Raw genomic sequence first — 25835 nt, forward strand, 5'->3', positions numbered from 1 at the left:
TAATTTAATAAGTGACATGACATACCATATTTAAGGAATGTAAAACCCAAAATACCAATTCGATGTACAAAATGCAAATAGATTTTAGGAGACAATTTGACATGTGGCATTTCCTCACATATTCATATAAAATGTTTCTTTGAACAACTTTTTTAGCTGAGTTCTGGCACAAGATTAGTTGGCAGAGTTCCTTGGCACTACATCACAATGTAGCAAACCATACGTATGACGGAAGTAGCCACAGAATTTGACAACTGCTCTAAAACACATGGTTGCTGATGAGATCATGGCTCAAGCTGTGGAACCATTTTAATTAGTCTGTCACAATCCAAAAGACAACGGCCCTTTATGTACAGCTAAAAAGTATATTTTAGAAAAATAAAAGATAATACTTATGCAAATTAATTTTCTTTGTCACTGGTGGATATTTTGTTCATCAAAAATAAGGCCTTTAAAATAACCTCCTATGGAAACCCGTGTCTTGGCTTATGTACAGATAACATGTGTTGTGTATTTTCTGCATAAAGTGTGTTGATTCCATGAAAATTGGCTTCTACACGCAGCATCTCCATATTACTGTGAATGAACAAACGGAAATCAAATATTTTTACTTCAGGAATTTCTGAATTTGGATTTTCTACTTTTCTTATGGGCTTTGAATATATTTACCCTACGTTTTTCAAATATTTTCAGCATTGCGGTCACTAAGGGAAATGTAAGGAATGGAATGCCTGACCAACTCACGTCTTCAGAATGATTACGTTTCCAAAACCATTGATCAATGCCTTAAGATGCAATGTTAGGTGTTAATAACCAGAGCATAATTAGTGTTCTACAAAAAAACACACCAACTGAATGCTGCTGAGAGATTAACCTTAAAAAGCACCTCCCAACATTTTCTTTATTACAACTATCAGATTAAAATGTGTTTTCAAAAATATTGTATTGTTTCTTGCTTTAAAATGATTCTAGATTTATAAGCACCACTGGGAAAACAAAAGATAACTCCACGGAAATATATGAGATTGAGTGAATGGTATAATAATGGGGATGGGGAATACAGGGTTAAAAGAAGGGAGTGATTTAAAATGTTACTGGCACTTTAAATGTTTGATGTTATTATTTTTTTACTCTGGTAGATGAAGAGACATTTAAATACATTGTTATATTGATATAATATATAATACATTGTTATATTGATATAATATATAATATATTGTTATATTGATATAATATAACAATATATTATATATTATATATATATATAATATATTGTTATATTGATATAATATAGTGTTATGTTGATATAATATATCATATATTGTTATATTGATATAATAACTGTTAGTGTAAACAGTGCAGTTGTGAGTATATTCTGAGCGGTAGGTGAATTACTTAATTTCCCGGAGAAAATGCAAAGTTTTGTAGAACCACACTTAGGTGGTTGATTTTTATGCTGTTGACCATGTTAATTAAAACCTGATGTACATACAGCTGATATTTTTCACCTTAATGAATAACATTAATTCTAGAACATGTGTGGCTCCAGTCACATTGCTACAAATTAAGGACTCTTTCCTTTATCTGTTTCCAAGAAAGTCTCCCCCTGTTTGCTTTGAAAATATGTTTAAAAAATATTACACTTTATTTCTCTGCAGCATAAATTACAGGCATCAATCAGATGAAGCATAAATTAAAGCTCACATTTGGCAAACAAATATGAATATGTTGATCTCATCTGTGTATCAAAATGATTTAGTGCCAGTGCTCACCCCCTACTGATCTACACGAAGGTCAGTGGAATCTGATTGATTCTCATTTAGGAAGAGAGTATTGCCTTTCAAACCAAGTGGTATAACCCGTTCGATAACATTCATTCAAACTGGCAATTTCAACATAGCGTGAACTGATTTATTTTACAATAAAAATGCAGTGCTCCTTTTTATTTATGTATTTATGTACAGCAAGATAGCTAAATTAAAATGTCCTCTTTTTTGCTTTGTTCTGGTTTTTGAATTGCGTAAAGTGGAATGGGATATGTTTAAATCTAAATGATTCAAAATGAATTGAAAAGCTACACCTATCAAATATTTTGCATTCATAAATCATTCTTTTCGACTCATGTTCTCCATGCTCCACACCGTAAACGGGTAATACTCATAAGGAATGGATATTATGAGGCAATCTAAAACTATAAAAGTCCATGCAAAAAAGTGAGTGACGACCTTGAGAAGGCTTTAAGAAATGGTAATGACGTTTGTATTGAGCTGTGAATATTATTACAGTGTTATTCTTTTTATTCAAATGTCATTAATTCTGCATAAGACTTGTTCAGATGAAATGATTATGTTGTGTTTTGATGAAAAGTAAAGCACCACTTGTTTATCCACACCAAATTTAGTGTTGTAAAACTGAATATTTAAAAAGAGCACATCATTCTAACACAGGCATTATCTAGGATTTTCCATAAGGTCTTAGAAGCTTTACACGGAGGTATTTTTTGTGTATTTTCTAAGTATCCTGAAATGAACATTCAAATATTATACGTGATCTATTACAGTGGCCACAATAAAACTGTTCCTAACAGTTACTGCCAAATGAATTGCAATTATTTGTAGTCTACACATACACACAACTCATTCCATTGCAAGTTTGTCCATTGGCTTTAAGATACAGCAACAACCATGCAAACTATGCTTAGCTTCGCAGCAACAGCTCTCAAAGTAGTAGAGGTGCTATCACAGTGGATGAACAAGTGGATGATGTGGCTGCTTAGGGCCCTTTTTAGTCAAGGCGCCTCATGCAGTCTCTGATTCCAATATATGTGCAGCACTTCAACTCTTCAGTCTTTGGGCTGGGGAGAAGCTTTTGGTCACACCAACCAACTGTTCAGGTGATAGACTTGTGCACATGGACCAAAAAACGATTCAGACCAATTTTTTGTTTAGTTTTTGGCCATTTGTTTTCGGACAATAAATTTAGTTTCTGACCTTTTCGGTCCGGATGAAATTGAGAGGGCATTTTCCATTAGGAAACAAAATTTGTTGCCACACACCATTGCTCGGATTGGGTCCTTTTTTCAAGTATGAAATACCTTCCACTCTACAGCATGGTAGTCAGCACAGCTCCTTAAGAATATCCCATCCATTTGATTTTCCTGATTTAATAGACCCATAATTAGTCCCTAGGAATTTGTATCTGGGGGAGAGCAAATGTACCATTTTTTAAATGGTTCAGAGGGAACAATGTTTTCTTTTTACATTAAGTGTGGGAGGGTGTTTTATTAAACTGTTTATGTCTGGGCTTATTTATTAGTTAACAAATAGTGATCAACTCAAGGTAAAGAGAATTCATCCTTGTCTAGTCAACTAAGGGATTCAATTCCCGTATACACTATTGCCTTGAGCAAAACACATAAAAATTGTTTAAGTATCACTACGTCCCGAGACTCCCCCTGGTCACTTTAAAATAGATACAACAAACCGTTTGACTATAATAGAGGATATTATCTTGAACCTTGTTTGTCGGACCCATATTGGAGACTGCCTATATTTTTTTTCATTTTGTTGAAAATAAATAGATTAAAAGTCAAAAAGATAGTAGCTCTTGAGAAGTAATTCTAGAAATTAAGCTAAGATGGTGTAGGACTTAAGTTGTATATTTCAGTATAAATGAGTCATGTCAGCTGTGAAGATGACTAAACCGGTAATTTTTAAAGAGCAGTTCATTTGAATCGGGTGCTTATAACACATCCTGAAGGATCTTTTTCAGAGATATGCCACCAATTTTCTAGCAATGGCTGAGACTTCACTGTCCCTTTAATTTTAAGCAGTGGTGCAATGCTGTATAGATAATGTAACTTTAATTTCATTCTTCCATAAAAGATGTAGGGCAGAACATTATACATAAAATAAAGCTATTTTACGACCCTTAGGGGTTATTCATTTTCTGACACATTATGGTTTTAATTAAAAGTTCATGAGTTAATTAAAATCTTGATCAATCCACTTATTTTGCATTGGTGTCATATTTTGCTACTTTTATTTTTTTTCTCAGGAGCTCAATCTTTTTTGTAACCTCATCCTGCACTATATAAATTAATATTTTGATTAATATGTCAGGGTTTTATTTCATGTTGACAGGATTCTGTTAAATGTGAAAAAGTTTACCATTTGTTTTATGTTAAGTTTCCCGCATTCCATAATTATTTAACAATATAATTGATTACAAAGTGTAGATGACAGGGGAAAGAGACTATGCATTTTTATCCCCATCACATCATGCATAATCTAGAAATGGTGCTTTCCTGATGGAATATTATCATCTAGACCTTCTAAGGTTGGTGAATATTGTTGGTGAAATGATCTCCTTGACCATGCAAAAAGTCAAATTGGAAGGTGCCCACATCTATATTGAATTACTGCCCTTTCCATGGCATTTATCCAATGTTCTTAATGGAAGATTCATCGTCCATCTCTTGCCTTAAGGCAGGCTTTCTATGAGCATGGAAATAAATTTGGGAACCTGTTAGCTACAGCGCTTCACAAAAACAGCAACAAACAAATGACTCCCTCAGATGGGGTAGTGTATATATTGGCAGCCATAGCGAAAACATTTCAGGTTGACTCTGGAGAGACTTAAAGGGTGTGAGAGATCAGAGACTACTTGAGCATATATTGACCCTGCACATCTCCACTTAGTGACCGGGGAAAGCCCCTAGACTAGATGGCCCCAATCTCTAGATTGTAAGGGCCTTCTATTATTAGGGCCTTCCTCACCGGTTGGTTTCCTGAAAGTGTCAGCACTGGCATAACTACAGGGGTCAAAGCAGTCACAGCGCCGCTTGGGGGGACTGGTGACCCCTTGTTCCTGTCTCCTCAAACAGATTCAAAATTGTTTGGGTTTTTTGTTTGTATGAATGTGAGCATGAATGTCTGTGTTAATTATGCACTCCACTGGCATGTACTGTAAGATGCCATGCTTAAAGACTGAAGTATACTGTAATTACAAATAATAATAATATTGCATGCTATACACATAATAAAATGTATCAATTGCCAATATCAAGCAAAAAACACTGATTTAAAACAATCATTTAGGTTACAGTGTATTACATTTCTATGTAAAAATAAATATATTTATTTTCATATTTTTTTCTGTAGATTATTTAAAAAATATCTCACTAGCAATCTGGAAAATAAAGTTTAAAAAATATATCCAAATTTTATCAAACAGACAGAGGTCAAGATGTCTTGCGCAGGACTGAGCTGAGCTATCAATCTGCCTGTAGTCATATGGTTCCCATATTGCAGGACTCACAGATGCCAACAAAATGTGAAATCTTTCTGGCTCATTTGTTTTCATTCTGTTAAATACGCCTTCATATGTACAAGGAAGATATTGTAGTGGCAAACAATGGGGTATGTCTTGATTTCTTGAAATTAAATTCAAAAGAAGAAATTAACACTTATGTGCATCTAGGAACTCATAAATAACAATTGGCCTGTCTAGATGGACTATTCTCTATTAACAAAGTTCAGTCTTACCTATTGACTTTCTTGCCCATTGAGAAACACTCACCTCATTCATAAGTCATACATAAGTCAAATCCATGTTTCAAGTCATGTCATGTTTCAAGCTTCAGTACTATTAAAGTACATATACAAATGCACCATAATACGTATTATAACAATAAGTTTTCCTGGCGTAATTAATATATTTGATCATGTCACTGTTTCCTCTGTCTCAGGGTGGGGAAGCATTGTTTACCCATGCCCACTCCCCACCTACTTTTCTACCAATCACTACCCACTAAGAACTAGCCGACGCTGGGAACTTCAAGTGACGGGGCGCCCGGTACCCCGATTGGGTACTCCCGCCAAACGTTGCTTCCTCCTGCCAGGACACCAATAATTTACCCCTTCAGTGCCAGACAGAACCAGCGTTGTAGAGAGAAGGGGGGACATCACTGTACCGGAGCTGCATTGGCACTGTGGCTAGCCGAAGCTTAGCTATACGGTGTGGCTACTGTCCTGAAAAAAACAATAAAGGATCATAGCAGCCCACCCAAAGCATCAGACAACACTCATCTTTTAAAACCCCAATGCTGCAACTTACTCTGCAGATGCCACTGGTCTTTAACTAATTGAACAGGGAGGGAGACCAGTGGCATCTGCAGGGTAAGTTGCAGCATTGTGGTTTTAAATGCAACTTACCCTGCAGATGCCACTGGCCTCCCTCCCTGTTCAATTAGTTAAATGTCCGTACGAGCGACTTTATTGGTCGCTCGTACGGACATTTAACCCGGCACAGACAAACTAATTGAACAGGGAGGGAGACCATTGGGATGTGCCGGGTAAGTTGCAGCATTGAGGTTTTAAAACCCCAATGCTGCAACTTACCCTGCAGATGCCACTGGTCTCCCTCCCTGTTCAATTAGTTAAATGTCCGTACGAGCAGACTTTATTGGTCGCTCGTACGGACATTTAACTAATTGAACAGGGAGGGAGACCAGTGGGATGTGCCGGGTAAGTTACGGCACCAGGAGTTTAACAGTCTGTACGAGCGACCCTATTGGTCGCCAGAGGGGGGCTCGTCTGCCATTGGTTGATGGCTGACGAGCCCCCTGCTGACGACCAATAGAGTTGCTCATACGTACATTTAAACTCCTGGCGCCAGAGCTGCGTTAACCCCGTATAAACCCCTTAACCGGAAAAAACGAAGAAAAAACGAACACGAAGAATGTCCACGAATATTCACCCGAAGAGAAGACAGGAACAGGCGAATATACGCGGAATACGAAGATTCCCCCCCCGAAGACGAGCACGAAGACGAACACGAAGAGCCCCCTGGTGCCCAAGTCTAGTGCCCACTATCAGCTCAGTGTCTGAGCCAGCTGCCTAGGTCACCAATTTGTCGGTGCCAGTCCAGTGCATTTAGGCATTTCAATGCTTTCTAGCCTAGAATTTTTTAGTCTGTCAACACAATTTTGGCACAATCTAAAAACATGTGCTCATGTGAAAAATATAAACTATTCTATTTAAAATCAATGCTTTCTTTATAGGCAATGCACCCCCCAACCACTTGGGGCTACTGATGTGCAGGGGTATATTCATATCTACTCCTCTGGGGAACACATACACTTGGTGATTTCTGTTCCTGACATACACCTTATACATGCTTGTTTATTTTATTCATTTGGCAGACAGAGGGGAAATCAGTTTGGGGTTGCACCAGAACTGATGACTCTGCTAACTTACATCAAGTGGATAAGAAGCCCTTACAGTTTTTAAGAAGCTCAGCTTGCTCAGTTGTGTATTCATGCTCAGTAGAGTCACATGGTGTCAGAAGTGCTGGATTTAAAAGAAAGAATAATCCAAAGTCTACTGTGCTGAAAATCTGCGAAGGCTAGTTCTAACAGTCTACCATTTAATTGAGAGCTGTGAAAAGCTCACAAAGTCAGGATGAGAGAAGACATGGAAGGCTTGCAACCACCATCAAAACTTCAGTTGACTGGGAATGTAACTACAAAAATATCCAGGGAGACCATCATGCAAAGCAAGTTTGTGATTCCCACAAAAATACATTAACCCCTTAACGACCTTTTGCCGGTTTCCGTCATGGAAAAACGGTCGCTTAATGACCTTTGACGGTCCTGAACCGTCAAAAAATTAAATAAGCTTAGAAAGTGATCAACGATCACTTTCTTCGCTTAAACAGCGTTACTGTAATGCCTCGATGTCGAGGCATTCAGCAAGGCCGAGATCAGCATCGGGGGCCATGTCTGGCACCTCCCCGGGGCGTCAACAGCCGCCATACATTGTAAAAGCGTTTAGGAGGCGATCAACAATTAAAAAAATTACTATTACAAAGTTTGACAAAGTGTGGTTGTATAACTGCTGCATGAAAAGGGTTAAAATAACAGAATTTGAAATACCCTGGGGTGTCTAGTTTTCAAAAATATATGGTTTGAATGGGTTAAATTGAGTTAACCGGCTTCAAAGATGTTCCAAAGAGGAGATGGAGGCAGACTGACCAGATTTTTCAAAAAAGGTTTGGAAATCATAAAACGCTGCTTGTACTGCCCTATAACTTACAAAAAACATAAAAACATTGGGTATTTCTAAACTCAGGACAAGTAGTAGAATCTATTTAGCTAGTTTTTTTACTTGCTTTTTTAGGTGAGTAAAAGATTTTTCAAATAAAAGTCATAAAATGTGTTTTTTTTTCAATTTTTCACCATGTTTTTTTTATTTTTTTTTAGTAAATAAGACGATACGATCAAAATAATGGTATCTGAAGAAAGCCCATCTTGTCCTGAAAAAAACTATATATAACTTATGTGGGTACCCTAAATGGGTGAGGAGAAAATTACAGCTGAACACAAGCACCACAAAAGTATTAAAACAGCCTCGGTCCCACAGGGTACAAAAAGAAAAAACAAGCCCGGTCCTTAAGGGGTTAAAGTGAGTAAGCTAACTGAAAAAAGTAAACGTTTTGTCGTGAAAGCTGCTTCTGTCCTTGTGTTGCTACACTAATGTACATCAACACATAAAGACATACATTCATACACACATACACAAATTCATATAAAGATATTCCCACATACATTCACACATGAATACACGCTACATGCTATTAACCCTGATCAAAGCTCCTACCTGTAGAAGGTCTTAATGGCAAGTTACTGTATATCTTTTTTGCAACCAAAAAAAATCCAAAAGGATTTTGACATACTAAAATAGTGAATGGTCTCCAGGATTAAAATTATCAATATGTATAGCTTGGAGGAAAGAAGAGGGAGGGGAGATGTGATAGAAACATTTAAAAAGATATAACAAAGTACAGTAGGGGAGTTTATTTCAAATGAGGAGAAAGGTTAGAACAGGAGGACATGTCCTTAAACTAGTGTGTTTGATGTTTAAAAGTAATGTAAGAACGCTTTACTTTACTGAAGGATGGTAGATAAATGGCCTCTCATCAGAAGCTAATATAGTGAAGGAATTTAAACATGCATATGACAGACTTGAAGCTATCCTGAATCTAAGACAAATGGGCATACTAAATGGGCCAACTGGTTCTTATCTGCTTATCTATGTTTCAGAGTATCTCTGAAAAAACATATTTTAAAACATTTGGATGATTTAGAATAGTTTATGTGCTCTAAAAGATATATTTATGTGATGGCTGGACTTTAAGTAAAACGTATCATTAGCTTTTCAATACTATAATACAAGATTAATAATGAATTATGTATATTGTAGATTACTCTACAAAGATCCAAGCAGCACCTTACCAACATTCATATTAAAAGCTTTCTAGCAAAAAATTACTTTGAATTCAATTAAGCAATAGTAGAGGTAATATTATTTGTGGTGGAATTTCAAGTCATATTGCATTTGAAATGTTCATGCAGCTAGTTAACTGACTTCAAAATTAATGATCTGTAACATATTGTAAACAGTAGCAGGTGTTGCTTTGTGCAGACTTGACTCACATCTTACATATGCTATTTTAACTGATTTAACAGGATACTCATACAAGTGTGCCTTGCCATCCACCCATTGAATGAACACTACATACACCTAAAAAAATTATGTTGATTTTTTTTTTATTGATCAGTGTCAACTTCACAGTTCTTAAAATGTCAGGACAGGAGCTAGATTTAAAAATAGGCAAGAATTTATAGCGTAATTATTTGATTCAAAACTACCCCCAAGAGCTGTTCTGTCAAATTAATCTTCTGTTGGATTATTTTGTGATTGTCTGTTTAAAATCAATAGATGAAATCAGTTTTATTTTTTTTGTGCTTGACTTGTATAAAATAATTATGGGAACAAAAATCCAATAAAACCTACACATTAAATTGAGTTGTATTAAGGTACAACTTCATGAGAAGGATTAGAGGTTTATTGCAGACAATATATGATGTAGCAGTATGCAATGTCAGGTTGCAGCCGAAAGGGCTGTTAAGGTAAAATGATGCACGAGACGTTGTATTGGCTCACTCATCTTTATAAGTCAGTGGTAAGACTCCACCTTAAATATGCAGTTTTAGATACTGCCTCAAAAAGCCGCAAAATAACTAGGAGCAATCAAAGAACATACAGAAATGCTGGATAAGCTAGGTCTACTTAAGTTCTGTATACGGGAGGGCTTATACGACACCCTATCTGGATACCTTCAAAGCCTATACAAGTGACTTTTTGTGGAGTTGTTCATAAGAAGAGAACACAATGCCATTTGGTGAGACTTGAAATAAAATTATGAATGCCAGGGGCGGGGTACAATTGTTCTCTTGGAAGGCCAAGGCAATGTTGCGTAATCTTTATAGACAGCTTACACATAACCCAAGGAAAACATTATACTTTTTTGACCAAGTTAAGTTAATCATAGACACTTAGTTTAGTAATAATATTGCACCTCACAACATGAAATGCACAATAAAAACATATCCTCACCTTTAATTCCCTTAAAAATTCATGATAAATATTAATTTTATCTAAGTTGATATTTAAAGTTCATTTCCGAAGTTAGTAATTTGATCCAATAGATGTGGCCATACACTATATGTTCAAAAATATTGGGACTCCTGACCATTACACCAAATTTTATGACATTGCATTCCAAATACATAGACATTCATTTGTAGTTGGTTCCCCCTTTGCAGCTATAACAGCTTCCACTCTTCTGGGAAGGATTTACACAAGATTTTGGAGTTTTTCTGTGGGAAGTTTTGCCACTGATGTTGTACGAGAAGGCCTGGTGCACAGTCACCGTTCCAGTTCATCCCAAAGGTGTTCGATGGGGTAGCAGTCAGGGCTTTGTGCAGACCAGTCAAGTTCTTTCACACCAAACTCATCCAACATGTGTTTCTGGAAATATAAAAGGACATTCCCCAAACTGTTCCCACAAAGTTCAAAGAATAGTATTGTCCAAACTGTCTTGGCATGCTGAAGAGGACATGGAACGAAAACAAAGCCAAAAGTTCAGAACTTAAAGCACTGTTATTTTGTCGTAACTTGAACTCAGGGCAATATGGTGGCGCTTAAGGTGACATCCTCTCTCCAATCCTCAAATTAAGAAAGGATGTCACTGAAAGTGCCATCATTTTGCCTGCCGGGTTATGTCCACAGAGATGTGGACAAAGATAGAAGATTGAAGATAGCAGATTCAAGATAGAAGATAAAAGAAAGAGTGAACGAGAATGAGAGTGTGAGAGAGTGAATGTGGGCACACATTGCTCGAACACGAATGGGCCAAAAACTAACCAAAAATGTGGCCCATTTTTGCATGTCTAATAATTGTGTAATAATTGAAATTGTTACAATATTTTTGTTATCACACACTAACATTTCCAAACATTTGAATGCACAAATATTTTTGGAAATATTTGTTTAAATGTGTTTTAACTCTGTAAACCCCTGTCCTTGTAAAGTGAAGAGCAAACCTAGAAATATGTAGTTAGTGCAATCTGTGTTATTTGCCACCTATGTAAAAGTAAACTGTAATCCTTTATGATTTACACTAAACCATTTCATCATCTATAATAATTTAGTCTTGGGGATATCCCAGATGATGAACAGATTGTGCATGTTTTGAGGACCAGATTAGTCTCCATGAAATTATTACATGTTAATAGAAATGCTTTAAACAGGTCAGCCTCACAGCACATGAATTTGGTCCCCATAGGCTTCTCTTGTGTTGATTACTTTAAGAAATAAAATCAGGTTTCTCTTAATATTTCTATTTTTTTTTTTTTAATAAAACTAGTCGTCCTATAGCCCTAATGTATGCTTTTCTTACATGTTTAATTTAACACTAGGTTCTTTGCATATGGCACATTAGAGGTTAGTAGTTGTCTCTATGATGCTAATTGTCTGTAATGTAGTCTAAACTAGTCTAAAGATGGAGTGGCAATCTATGATTACCTAAAATTTCGATATTGGTGACAAAGGATGGTTTATCCACTACAACAAGAGCTGCTCATGATTAGGATTGTCTGATAATCTGTTAGGCATTGTTTTTAAGCCAGCTAAAGGGAATCGGGCAGTAAGCCTTCATAAAGTTATGGGTTGTTTATATTTAAACCTATGCCGATAAAGACCAGGACAGTTGAAGAATACTAGATGCCCGCTACATTTTGTGAGATAAAAAAACCCAGTGAATACCACAAACTTGCCCAAAAGGTGAGGGGATAATAATTACACCATAGACCAGAACCAAGAGTTGGATGCTATTTTGGACATAGGTGTGGACTTCTCAGGCTCCATTGGCCCTTACCTGGCAAAGTCCCCTTCAGAAGCTCCCTGCTGCACAGATCCATGTTGACTAAAATTGCAGTCACCCCCCAGAGGGCTTCCTTTACATGTCGAGCACTAGGGCTATTTGCACCAGTAGGGAGGGAGAGCTAGTTACCATAATTACCTCACCACCAATGGCCTAGGGGTAATAAGGCAACAGGTATATGCAAAATAAATACATCCCTCTGCCATCCAATGTGATGAGGGCCTTAATCAACTTGAGGCAGGAGTAGACACCTGCAGCGCTTTAAAAACCCCACAGTCTTCTTCCACATTGCCTCGGTGTTCCAGAGCTTTGGTCCCTGTGTGTCCTTGGACTCCAGTCTCCAGATCTACCCTCCTAGTTGTGCTACAGTGTCCTTTTTAGATTACCTGGTATTTGACCTCTTGCTTGCATTTTAGATTACCTTGCTTGCCTTTGCCCTTGACCTCTGCTTGAGTTTGTATTCTCGTCTGATGCCCGCCTTGACTATTTGGACTGTTCCTGATTACACCCATTGCGCCCTGTTCTCCTAAATTAACCCTGACAAGACTACTTTGGCCAAATGTGGAGTGTGTGAATATAGATGTTCTATTGTGAGAAGATTCCAGACAGATGAATTTATTTCGTAAGTAAATGTGTTCATCATAAAGGATAATTACAAAAATCCTCCTCAGATGTCTACAGTAAATCAGTTTAAAGAATCCCCCATTGCCCAGCCCCCAACCAAAGAGGGATAATCAATCAAACGTATACACAGAAGTGCATGTAGATTTAGGGAGTCTTTGTTGTCAAATCCCCAGATGTCTTACATTCAACAATAGCAGTCATATATTTTCAGAACTCTGCATTTTCAGTAGATCCTTAGAGACGCACCTACAAAAGATTATGACAATAAAAATGGCAACTTCTAACATTAGAAAGACAGGACAACAGAGTACCTGTATCTGCAGGCCTGGAAATAAATGTATTCACTTTTGACTTCTGGGCCCTCATCACATCCTAAAAATATCTCAGTTCTAAAAGAGGTCTTGTATCTATGAATAGGTTAGCACTGAAAAGGCCACAGATGAAAATGGATGGAGTATTATCAAAACTAAAAGTGCATGAACACAATTGAGTAGTGCATGGCTAGGAGTGGAGAAAACCACAATTTAATGTATTTCACTTGGTAATAGGGGATTAGCGAGTAAGACAGGGGAAAAGCTTCAGGGATAGACAGAGAGAGAAATATCTAATGGATAGGATGGAAGGAAAAGAATGAACTACAGCAAAGACAACAGATGGATCATGGAAAACAGTTAAATATATTACTGCATGAACGGTCTTATGAAAAGTACTGGTCCCTATGGGACATTTAGTCAAATACCTCAAGTTGGTCAAATAACCGTTGGATGTTAGCAGAAGTGCCAACATCATAGGGCCTACATTTGGGCACCAAAGCTTTTCAGGCCATTGTTTACACACGTAGCAAGAATCATTGACAGGTCATCTTATAAAGAAATATGAGGAATCATCCATCTCATCAACACAGTATAGATGTATTAAAGTATGCATCCCAATTGCTACTTAAGTACTGCAGCTGTGAAACACTGTTATGGAAGATAATTTTCCACAATGGCAATGCCCCTTTTCTCATCAATCCCAATGATTGTCTCTCTGAAAAATGACGCCATTTAAAATTTTAATGCTGCATGCTAAAACCAGCCATTTACTCATTATTTTAGCCGAACTTAACAACTCACATTTGAGTAGTAAATCTGTTTTATAACAATACAGCAGAAACAACTCTGAAAATCCAAAGTAAAAGTATTATATTAGAACTGCAAAAGTTCAACCAACAACCTCCTGCTTAGTCAAGATTACAATAACTTAACCTCAACAGCTACACAACCTCCTGACATCGACCAGCTTGAGAAGACTCACTCTGATTACAAACCAATTTTGTATCTTAGTAGGTGTCTACAACTAAGAAACTGCTTCATGAGAACTTGATTATTGTTTTTTATCTTTATTAATCTGAACTTATACTGTATGTTACTATTGTGTGTACACACCAGGTTTATTTTTGTAACTTTTGAACCTATTTTGATCTGAGATGGTATTTTATTCTTCTATAACCCAATGTGTGAGGTGGTACTTTATTTGAAGGTTTTTTTACCTTGATCAGGCACGAGTCTCAGTGGAGATTCTAGGAGTTTATACTTGGTGGCCTACAACTGTATGATACATCATATGGCTCATTCATGTAATGTCATCCGTCCACAGTCCAAACAGTTATATTGTGTGGCCCCACATCACAGCACTAAGTTACTATTGTGTGAAATACATATTAATAATACAGTGGCATCTATTCACTAAAAAGTTCAGTTATTAAATAGTTACTTTGACTGACCAGAGTCACAAAGTAATTTGTATAATATTAATACTTTAGTTGCCTTCATGAACTTACGAGGGCGTGGGACTTTACATTTCGTGAGCCACATGCCTTTGTCTGAATTTTAAATGAAACAAAAAAATAAATGTTAAAAACTAAGCAAGTACAATGATTTCCCTTCCCTTATGCTGCCACCTTTGGGTAAAAAATAGGGACATATCCAATTGTCTGATAATTTTATATACAATAAGTATTACATTTCACTCATTTTTTACACCTTCCTTAGGGGACATCCAGTGATGATCAGTGAGGCTATTAATCCTAACTTTCAGCGCAAGAAAAGCGTACAGCAGCCCCTCCGCTGCATTATAAGAGGGAGAGGTAGCTCTATTGGAGGACCAGTGTACTGCTTAATCAATAGGCGTGGTGGGGTAATAAAAGAATACCTTGGCTGGGCACAGAGCTCATCAATAGAGCCCCTCTACCCTGCTTTTCTGGACGGAAGGGGATAGAAAAAAAAAGAAATCCCCAGGCGAGAGTATGGAGCAGGAGGGGCGCATGACTGAGGGGATGGCAGGCAGCCCTCTCCCCCTCCCTTTTTCCTGTTTTGCAGAGAAATCTGCTTAGTCATCTTAGTCATATTAAGGGGCTGTCAGTCAAAGAATGATTGACAGCCCTGAGCTAGTGGTGATAGGAGTCATCCTAGTGGGCTTTGGGGTGGGTGTCACTATATATATATATATACGCATTGCCATATTATTTCATGTTTATATTGTGTTTTCAAATAATGTATGTTTCTACTATAAATAAAGTTATTTTATACCTGTGTCACGGTGTGGAAGGTGAAAAGCGGACTGCACCGTGGCCACAATTTTCCATAGTTGATGGAAAAAGCATTATTATATTACCTTTGTGTTTGTGTATTTATTTGGGGGGAAAAAGAGGGCGCCGCATTGACGTTACCTGAGTCATGTAAATGAAAAAAAAGTATGGGTAGCATGAAGGACTAGCTGGTCCAGCCTCCGCAGCATTAAGTACATAAGCTGTATATCCTTAAGAAGAATACACATTTAAAAATAATAATAATTAAAAAAATGTATACATTTCAAACAGTGAACCAGATAAAAGTTAACATAGAACATTTTGGAAATTTATGAGAAGCACAGGAGAATATCAGCAGTTCAGGTGCAAAAAGAAATCAAAGGCAGAAGTTACTGCCTATTCCAATCACAAAGGATCTGTTGCTATTAAACATCCCTCATTAGGATGGACATGACATGCAATGCTGACATTACTATAAAAAGAGCCTTTTACAATGTCGGTAGAAACCTATGACACCACCAAACATTTGAGCTCCCATAAAAGAAGGACAGAAGGTAGGAAACAGAGGGATTTGGTGTCTAAAGCGTATCGTTATCAGAAATGTGGCAATATTATAATTTCATACTTCAACGAATCATAAATAAAATACCCCGGAAACCCAAACTATAATATAAATTCATAATTTAAACAAAACGAAATGTGACAAATAATAGGCCCAAACAGATATAATAACAAGGATAACATGTCTAAATCATAGCAATTCGTCTATAATGTTAGTGGTTAAGATAACCTGTAGAATTATGTGAAACAAATCTACACTAATCTTATTTAATATGTGCGCATATAAAGCTATTTAAATTTAATTAAAAAGGAAAAACAGATGTAATAACCAGCCCACAAACAGATCAACAGTCTTTTTCTATATCTGGTTGTCTTGTTAGTCTGAAACAGTCAATACTACAAAAGTATTGTAAACTAATGCTGCTTAAATTATTTTTGCAAAGACACCATAACAACTATATTGTGACTCAAGGTAAAACTGTCAAAAATCAGGGGGGTCTGTTAGATCTGTTGATGTATCTTAACACCTGCCAGCTGTTTGTGCCCTGAATTAGGGAAATCATGTTTTCAATTTTCTCCAATAATGCTATGAATCTCGCAATTTGTTGGCCTGCTGTAGTTAAACAGAAAGGACAATCTGAAAAAAAAAAGATCATAGTTCAGGCTCAGTCAGATGGAAACGATTGAAAACAGAGTGCTGGCCGCTACGTTTCCCCAATGCAGCTTGCTGTCGCAGTTTGACTGACAAACTGACTTTTTGAGGTGCTCATGCCCATTCCAGTCAGAGTTTATTGAAGGTGATTTTGTTCTTCTCCATAAGGCCACAGCAGTGGCCATGCCATCTGTCACCTTGATTGCATCGAGAATTCTCTGGAGAGAGTTCTATGGCTCCTGATCATTTACAGATTGTGCCGCTTTCGCCTTCATAAGGACCACATGCACAGAGCCAGATGGTGAACATACAGGCTTATTATAAGTCTTTATCTCTGTGCAGGAAGGAGAGGAACCATTAGATCTCTCCCAGGAACGCTGTACTTCTCTGTCATCATGTTGCTCTTCAGCCGTTAGCAGCCTTCCTCAAATTCTTTTTATTTTTTTTTATCGAAACATGTCATGTGAAGCAGTGAGATGTACAAAACTTATAGAAAGCTGCCAGTCTCGCTCCATTTCTCTCTGTCAGCGTCAGAGGAAGACAATTTGTTTGCAAATAGGTTGTTAAATGTGCTGCTTCTGAAGAACAGTAAACAAAGACTCAGTTTCATATTGCTTTGATCTAAAAAGAGCATTATGTCAATTTGTTTCTAAGGAGGAAACAATTATACAAATGTCACATATTCCGCTAAATATATTTTGAAATTTTACTTGCCACTCAAGTTCTGACAGTACAAGCGATCTGGGAAGCAGGGAAGGGGACAGACAGAACACAGTAGGCAGATGTCTGCATTCAATTGCATTCAGTTACAAGGAAAAATGCTAGCATAGATGGCAAAACAAAATTAGTTTCTTTGAATAACACCATTTGTCTCTGGGGAACGTAACAACAGGAGGGAGGTCAGAGTTCTTTGTAGAGCTGGGAAAGCACTATCTGATTATCAAAATTTCACTGTCTGTTATATTCCGCCAGCATTACATGTGTATGCCTCTGTGATAATAATAGGAAATAAATTGGATGCATCGTCTAAACAGAAATAACACAGCTAAAGTGGGGCAAAACCTAGTTACCACTTACTGTCAATAATCCTTAAACAATGGTACATTGTGCTAGGTACGAGGTTCCTCAGAAACTTGAAGACTTGTCAAATATTGGATGTGAATTCCTCCTGTGGGTACCATTTAAAGAACACACACTTGTCAAATTTTACAACTCAAGACACTTGTTATTATTTGTGAATACATTTTGAGTTTACTGACTACAGACAAATTAGAGTCTATCCGGAATTATATTTACTAGTAGTTTTTCAAAAGAGGGAGGACGTAGCGTCTGTTATGTTATATGTCCTACATTAAGGCATCTAGGGGCAGATAGCCCATGCAGCTACCTGCGGGACCTGAATTCGGGGGGAGGGGATGCTTGGAACACATTGTCCTGCTGTTAAATTGTGAAGCACATGAAGCCCACTGAACATTGTTGTGTTCATATAGTCCAATTGTGGACCAAGTGACAGGCCCAGCACTGCTTAGAGGCCAGACACTTCCCCCAAGAGGCAGATTGCCAATGGAGATGGGCGCTCAGCTGGGCCATGTAACTCAAGGTCATGTGATACCACACTAGTGGGCTGCAGCTCCAACCATGAGTAAACACAAATTCCTCAAGTGAGCCTATTTGGCTGCAGTAAACGCTAAGCTGTCAAGTGCACTGACTAGGCCATTCTAAAACTTTCATTTTTCTTCTATTGACCCATTATTATCATGCTGCATAACCCAACTGCGCTTGAGCTTTAGAACACATACTAATGGCGGAACACTCTCCTTCAGGATTATGTGATAGCAGAATTCATGGTTTCATCAGTTATGACAAGTTGTCCAGGTCATGAAGCAGCAAAGCAACCGCACCATCACAATATCACCACCGTGTTTGACTGTTGATATGATGTTCTTACTGTGGAATGCTGTGCTAGCTTTAAGCCAGATGTAACGAAACCCATGTCTTCCAAGAAGTTCCACTTTCGACTCATTAGTCCGCAGAATATTATACCTAAAGTCTTGGGAATCTTCAAGATGTTTTTTTGTAAAATATAAGACTTTGTGTTCTTTTCAGTCAGCAGAGATTTTTTCCTTGCAACTCTCCTATGGTTGCCATTTTTGCATATTCTCTTTCTTACTGTGGAATCATGAACACTGACCTTAACTGAGACAAGTGAGGCCTGTAGTTCTTTACATACTCTGGGTTCTTTTGTGACCTCCATGTACAGTGTATATCCATAGATCTGTAGATGATGCATGTAATCAGAAGGGATAACATATCCCTACACATACAACAACTGAAAATTGGTTTATAAATGTAATTGTGTGTATACGCACTAAATGTGTATAAATGTATTGGATTTGAAAATCAAGTGACCTTTCAACATTTTGTTTGGAATCACACATTGTTTATGTGTTTTGTTCACGTAGTTAATCTTTTATATTTGATGTTAAAATGGCATTTATACTAACAATAATACTATTTTTGACTGCATGCTACAGTTAATAGTATAAGTGGTAGCATTATTTTTTGTGAATTACGAAATTTACATTCAGAGAATTCGGACATCTCGCATTTATATTTCTCAGCTACCTTTCCTAATTTTATATTGCAATAACCTTATAACCAACATTATTAACCCCTTAATGACAAAGCCCGTACATTTACGGACTCAAAATGCATTGTTTTCAATGGGTTTAGGGACCGCCCATTGTCCTTAAGGGGTTAATAATATAAAGGGTGCACAGAGCGTGGAACAATAAAGCTAGAATGAGCTGAACTTTAAAGATAAGCTGGGGTCCAGGCTTCAAATACTCTAATGCCAGATACCCTGAATGATAGATAAAGAGGTCCTTCTTACATTAGCCAATAGGTGAATGTAGTTTACTCCAATTATGTATTGCGGCCCAGGTAGTCCTGGAAACTGCTCTTGGAAATCCAGAAAAATTCAAAGACAATTGCAGTGGTCAGCCATGTCCTGTGTGGTTTAAAGAAGTGGTCTATTTGTGTATCAAAGTCTCCAAAGGAACTCATGGGACTGCAAGCCTGTTTCCTGTGTACCGAAGCACCCATAAAGGAGACACAGTATAGAAATTGAACTAGAGCCTCCATTTGATTCTCCAAACGAGGCAAACAGGAAATTTGCTAGATTGCACCCTCTGTATGCACTACATTAACACCAACAGGGTCAGATTAACCAAAGAACATATGAGTTGCTCCAGTTACCCAGAGTGCTGGGGGGCCCTGAGTCACTATGCTGTAGTAGTTTGGTTTGTAGTGGCCTGAGCTGCTCCACAGCTGTAATAAACTGTGCTGCCTGTGAGTACTGGATTATTGTCAGGGACTGTCGGACACTAGCAGAGAGGAGCCGGCTCTACAGCAAGCATGTGTATTACCTCTTTAATCTCCCAGTGTCCACTTACTCCAGGGGAGAGAAGTGGGAGGGTTTTAGGAAACAGAGTGTTCTCTGATTGGCTGTTTAACCTCCTTGTAATTGTAAACACCCCAGGATCCAAGGCTGAGATATTTCCCCACCACTAGTAATATTTAATATATTATTTAATTTAAGTTTTTTATTTTAGTTTTTGAGGTTTCTTAAAAAAACAACGCTTAATATGAATGGAGAGTGACATCAGAAAGGAATGTAGAGGAATCTGCAATAAACTGTTGTTCATGTTATTTTACATTATGTTTTATTTATGTCGACATGGAAAAATAGTTGCATACAAGAAAAAAGGGTCTCTTTTTGTATAAATGCTTTAGAGCCCAAAGCTCCTTAATCTGGCCTGAATATATAACACATTTTTGTACAAATGATCAGATACAAAAGATGCAAAAAAATACCACAAATAAGAAATATTACAAATTTAAAACATAAATTAAATCATAAATTTAATCAGAAAATATTTATATACGTAATAGTAACAAAAAATTGCTCTAGACAAATAGTCAAGGAGATTACCGATTCATTGAGTCAAACTCCAATCATTAATAGTAGATTAAAAAGGAAAAATTATGGGGTTCTTATTTTTTTTTACAGACAGGGTGATGAAATATCATATAATCCTTAATTTCTAATTTCTATTTTATCACAAAAATATACATACTTAAAATTTTAATTTAAACCATTGTACAGCGCTACGGAATTTGATGGCGCTATATAAAACAATAAATAATAATAATAAACCACCAGGAAATACCAACTATCCAGTTAGCTTTGTCGGTAGAAGTATTGTATCCAAATATCGCCCACGGAATACCAAACTAACCTTTACAATGCCATACTCTGGTAGTTTCTTCAGAGTCCCTTTGCTTCCTAAAAAATATGTCTAATGTGTGACTTTTTCATATGAAGAAAATCATAGGTTTATTCTGTCATAAATTATTAGGAGTAATCCTGCCGTGGCACCCAGGTCATTTAGCTAGCTTTCCCAGACAATTACCCAGTTTTCAGGATTGTGGACAAAATTGTGTTGGTTGGTGTCTCCCCTAATTTTTGTAAGATATGTTTGCATGACCTTATATGAGTTGAATCTGACTGGTTATTTTTCTTTTATACCAAACTGCCTATTGTTTAGTGAATAAGCATGAATAACTTTAATTTTCTATGGTTTGACATAACCAAATAAACAATTTGTTCTACTCCCCAGGGTTCAAAGAGATACTCTATCTATATCCCATACAATTTTATGTTATCCCAGATCAAATGCTCATAGATAGAATAAAAAGTAATGTGAATGTCATAAAAGAAAAAACACTAATGTTTTGCAATTTGGAATTTGGATTTCATGAAGTAACCAAACAACATTAACAGGAAAAAAATCATATTTGAAACCGTATAAAAAGGTAGTTTAGACGGTAGTTGGTCAAAAGCATCATCAATGGTAAATGTGAAGTGATTCAGTGGTTACGGAAGATTATAACCATTGAAGGCATAAAAATGGATGGATAATTTTCATTTAGTTTCAGAGTCAGTGATCCCATCACAAAATATGCATGCAAATCTGCTAGAGCCCAAGGTGGTATGATTTGCTCTGTTATGTTTTTATTTTATGAAAATGGAACAAACGAAAAGGAATGAAACCAGCAATATTACTATAGCATCTTTTATTAACTGGGGAGGATTTATTCTATGCTATTCATTGAACAATAAAATATGTTTATGAGCATTTCAAAATGTTTCTGCCCTATCAAATGCTTACGTTTGATATCAGAAAAAGTACGCATTGTTGTATTCTGAACAAGTCTATTGTGAATGCATAACAATATAAGTGTTGATGTAACCTATTTTTGGACTAGCCTTCTAAGTAATACTTGACTTTCGTAGCTTGGCTACCTTCGTATTAGCACTAGCAGGTAGTTGTTAGACTCTGTAGACTGTTGAGGGATTGCCTCCACTTAGCTGGGATATCTGAGGCATCCAGAGATATTATTGGCTAAGAAAGTAACTTTGTAAGCAACAAGGCAGACACAATAAGATCCTTTTTAGTGGGTAAACAGTACCCACTAAATATATTGTAGTACAGTATCCTTTATACAAAACTATTTCAAAATAATATATACAATAACTATAAACTATGCAAGAAAACAAACAACGCTTAATGTAAGGTTGTTTACAAAATAATGTCCACTATAATGACCACTTCCACAGTATGAATTACAAAATAATGACCACTTCCACAGTATATTCTCGCAAAAGTGTAGTCTGTTCCCAACTAAAGAAATTCAGTCCCAGATTCCCCAGGAGAAAGGTGGTGCACTTGGGTAGGGCCATTGTATGTGTTAGCTAGTACGTAGTACTACCTTGGTGCGAGAAAGGTAAGGCTGACGTGACTACCTTATGGCAGGAACTGAAGGAGTTGGCAGGCAGGCAAAGACCAAAGGGATAATTGATTCTCTTGATACTTATAACTGAGGCCAGTAAAAAATTGTATGTATGGTGTCTGACATTTGGTACTAGCTGGATATACAGAGTCTTGAAGTGAATGTAGGGGTGGTCTCATGGCTGAGAGGACTGAATTGTTTGTCTGTACTTTATTGCGGACATGGAAGATGTAAAGCAGCCAACAATGGAACAAGCCACAAGGATTTCCTTTTAGTGAATTTAGTGGATTGCAACAAATAGTACCTTACATACAAAAGTTAAATAATGACTGTGAATGATAAGAGTTTCTAATTAATTTAGGATGGGATCTACAAAAAAACTAGACAATTTATACCGTCTATGGGGCACCACTGAATACTATTAGCAGAAACAGGCCTAGATATCACTGCCGCTCAGACAGAAAATCAGAATGCGAAGGGGCATACACTTATCACCCTTGCTTGACAAATACTCAAATAAAATAAAAAAAGAACTGAAGAACCTGTTTTTGGCAATTTAAAAGGATATAGGAAGATTGGGTGAAAGGGTGAGAGCGGCGAAACAAAAAGTGAAAGGTTTGGATTGGTAACACTTTTTTGGGGATTTTAAACTGAGCACCTCTTAGCACGGATAATCTAAACATACTTAAATGTATTTGGGATAAATGTTTTATTTTTGTTTGTGAAAATATATGTAAACAGCGTAGAGATTGGTTATCCGATGTTGGTATAATGTGAATAATAGTTGCGTACATTCAAAATGATGACCCTGAATGTTGAAGGGATTAACATGCCACAGAAATCTATGACACTTATGAACATGCTTTTTAGAGATAGGATAGACATGTCTGTTGTCTGCAGGACAAAAAGGGGCGATGATGCAAGAAGACTGATAAAAAAAACATTTCCAATGGTAGAATACCCTTCCATTTAATAAGAAAAGAGGTCTAGTAATTTTGGCCTCGAATGAGGTAAAATATGAAATGTTGTTCTAACTTTGTGATATCATATTCTGGATATGTAAACTAAACAATAAAGTTTCCTCTATTTTAAATGTCTATGCACCTAATAAAAAGCAAGTACATTTCCTGAACAGGATCTTGGGAAAGATTTATGGTCAGATTCAGGGATTCAGATTGTGTGGCATACATTTAACTGGATAAAAAGATCCCAAATAATAAGAAATATCTCCCAGCACTCCGGAAACTAGCTAGATCATTTCAAGATTCCCTAGGGATTTAAATTTAAATTAACAAGGAGAATATCCTTACTCTAGCCAGACAGTTCATTGCAGAAAATTCATCAGGAGATATAACCAATATATGGTGCTACTTCAAACGTGTATTAAGGAGTCATTTTAAGTTGAAAAAAAAACAAATCCCACGTGGATAAACAAATACATTTGAAAATATTATGTTCCCAAAGTACTGCAGCAGCCCAGAAAAACACTCTGGATGTTTGAAATTCCAATCAGCTAATACCAATCACCCCAAACCGCCATATTGCACTCAGTTTTCACTTTCAGTAAGGATTGGGGAGGACGCCACTGCAGAACCGCCATTTTGTTGGAAGTTCAAGCCATGTCTGTGGAAATGCAGACGAAGAAAGAAGATAGCAGAAAATTGATTGAAGATTGAAGATAGAAGATGCTGAGGTGGAAGTGGTCGGCAGAAGTAGAAGTGGTCAGGAGAGAAGGTAGAGCAACAGAGAGCATAAGAGAGTGAGCAAGAATGCGAGTTTGAGAGAGTGTGAAAGAGTATGAGTGAAAGTAGACCCATGAATTTTAGATAAAAGTTCTGAGCTTTTTGCTTTGTTTTAGACCTATTTGTGGGGGGTCTGGCCACATTTTCAGGGCTTTGTAGGAATCACCAAATGTACAAAAATTTGGTAAATTTGCAATTTGTACAAATCTGAATGCACAAGTCTCATATATACATAAAACATATATAAATACACACTGTCCTCTAACAACAGTACAGTACATTACATACACATGTTGTGTGAAAAAATACACTTTCTTTGAATTCCATAGTTTTATATGTCAGGACATAATAACAATAATCTGTTCCTTAGCAGGTCTGAAAATGAGGTAAATGAAACCTCAGATGAACAACAACACATGACATGTATAAACAGTAAAACATTTATACACACTAACGTCTGTACTTACACAGAGTAACATAATTTTGCATAGACTAACATACTTACACACAAACATACTTACACACACTGTCATACTTACACACATTCTAACCTACTTATACACATTTACAGTAACATACCTACACACATAGTAATATACACTCACTGGCCACTTTATTAGGTACACCTTGCTTGTACCGGGTTGGACCCCCTTTTGCCTTCAGAACTGCCTTCATTCTTGGTGGCATACTTTCTACAAGGTGCTGGGAACATTCTACAGAGATTTTGGTCCATATGGACATGAATGCATCACGCAGTTGCTGCATATTTGTCGGCTGCATCTAAAGGGTGCTCTGTTGGATTGAGATCTGGTGACTGTGGAGGCCACTGGAGTACAATGAACATACTGTCATGTTCAAGACACCAGTTTGAGATGATCTGAGCTTTGACATGGTGCATTATCCTGCTGGAAGTAACCATCAGAAGATGGGTACACTGTGGTCATAAAGGGATGGACATGGTTAGCAACAATACTCAGGTAGGCTGTCACGTTTAAACGATGTTCAATTGATACTAAGGGGCCCAAAGTGTGCAAAGAAAATGTCCCCCAGACCATTATACCACAACCACCAGCCTGAACCATTGATAGCAGGAGGGATCAATGCTTTCATGTTGTTTACGCCAAATTCTGACCCATCTGAATGTCGCAGCTGGAATCGAGACTCATCAGACCAGGCAACGTTTTTCCAGTCTTACTCACACACATACAGTAACATACGTACACATACAGTATTACACTTATACACCCACAGTAACATACTAACACACACATACTAACATACACACAGATACAGTAACATACCTACACACAGTATTAACTTACACACATATTTAATACAGATACACACAATAACATACAATACAGACTAACATCCTTAGTTACACACACTAACATACACACATACTAACATACACATGCACACAACCTCCTTTTGCTGGCTCAGGAGGGGGTAGGCTGGTGCCAACTCTTCTGCTCCCTCAAGGTCCTATGTTCGAGAAATTAGTGCTGGGCCTGAGGTAGAGCAGCACACATCATGTGCCTAG

General features: G+C 37.1%; 1 protein-coding gene across 1 annotated transcript in view; it reads right to left on the reverse strand.

Moving 5' to 3' along the window:
- The window catches only part of LOC149305441 (cytochrome P450 7B1-like), a 116860-nt gene extending 104060 nt beyond the window's left edge, over positions 1–12800 (reverse strand). Inside the window, exons 1-2 of the mRNA XM_089477509.1 lie at positions 12675–12800; positions 10777–10874 (exon numbers count right to left, since the gene is read on the reverse strand). Of these exons, the coding sequence (XP_089333635.1) occupies positions 10777–10874; positions 12675–12800 (224 nt within the window). The remainder of the gene's footprint in view (positions 1–10776; positions 10875–12674) is intronic.
- Positions 12801–25835: the final 13035 nt, after the last annotated feature.

Source organism: Sceloporus occidentalis, unplaced genomic scaffold (genome assembly GCF_023333645.1).
Source record: "Sceloporus occidentalis isolate IW3139 unplaced genomic scaffold, rSceOcc1.0.p SCAF_11, whole genome shotgun sequence".
NCBI classification, from domain to species: domain Eukaryota; kingdom Metazoa; phylum Chordata; class Lepidosauria; order Squamata; family Phrynosomatidae; genus Sceloporus; species Sceloporus occidentalis.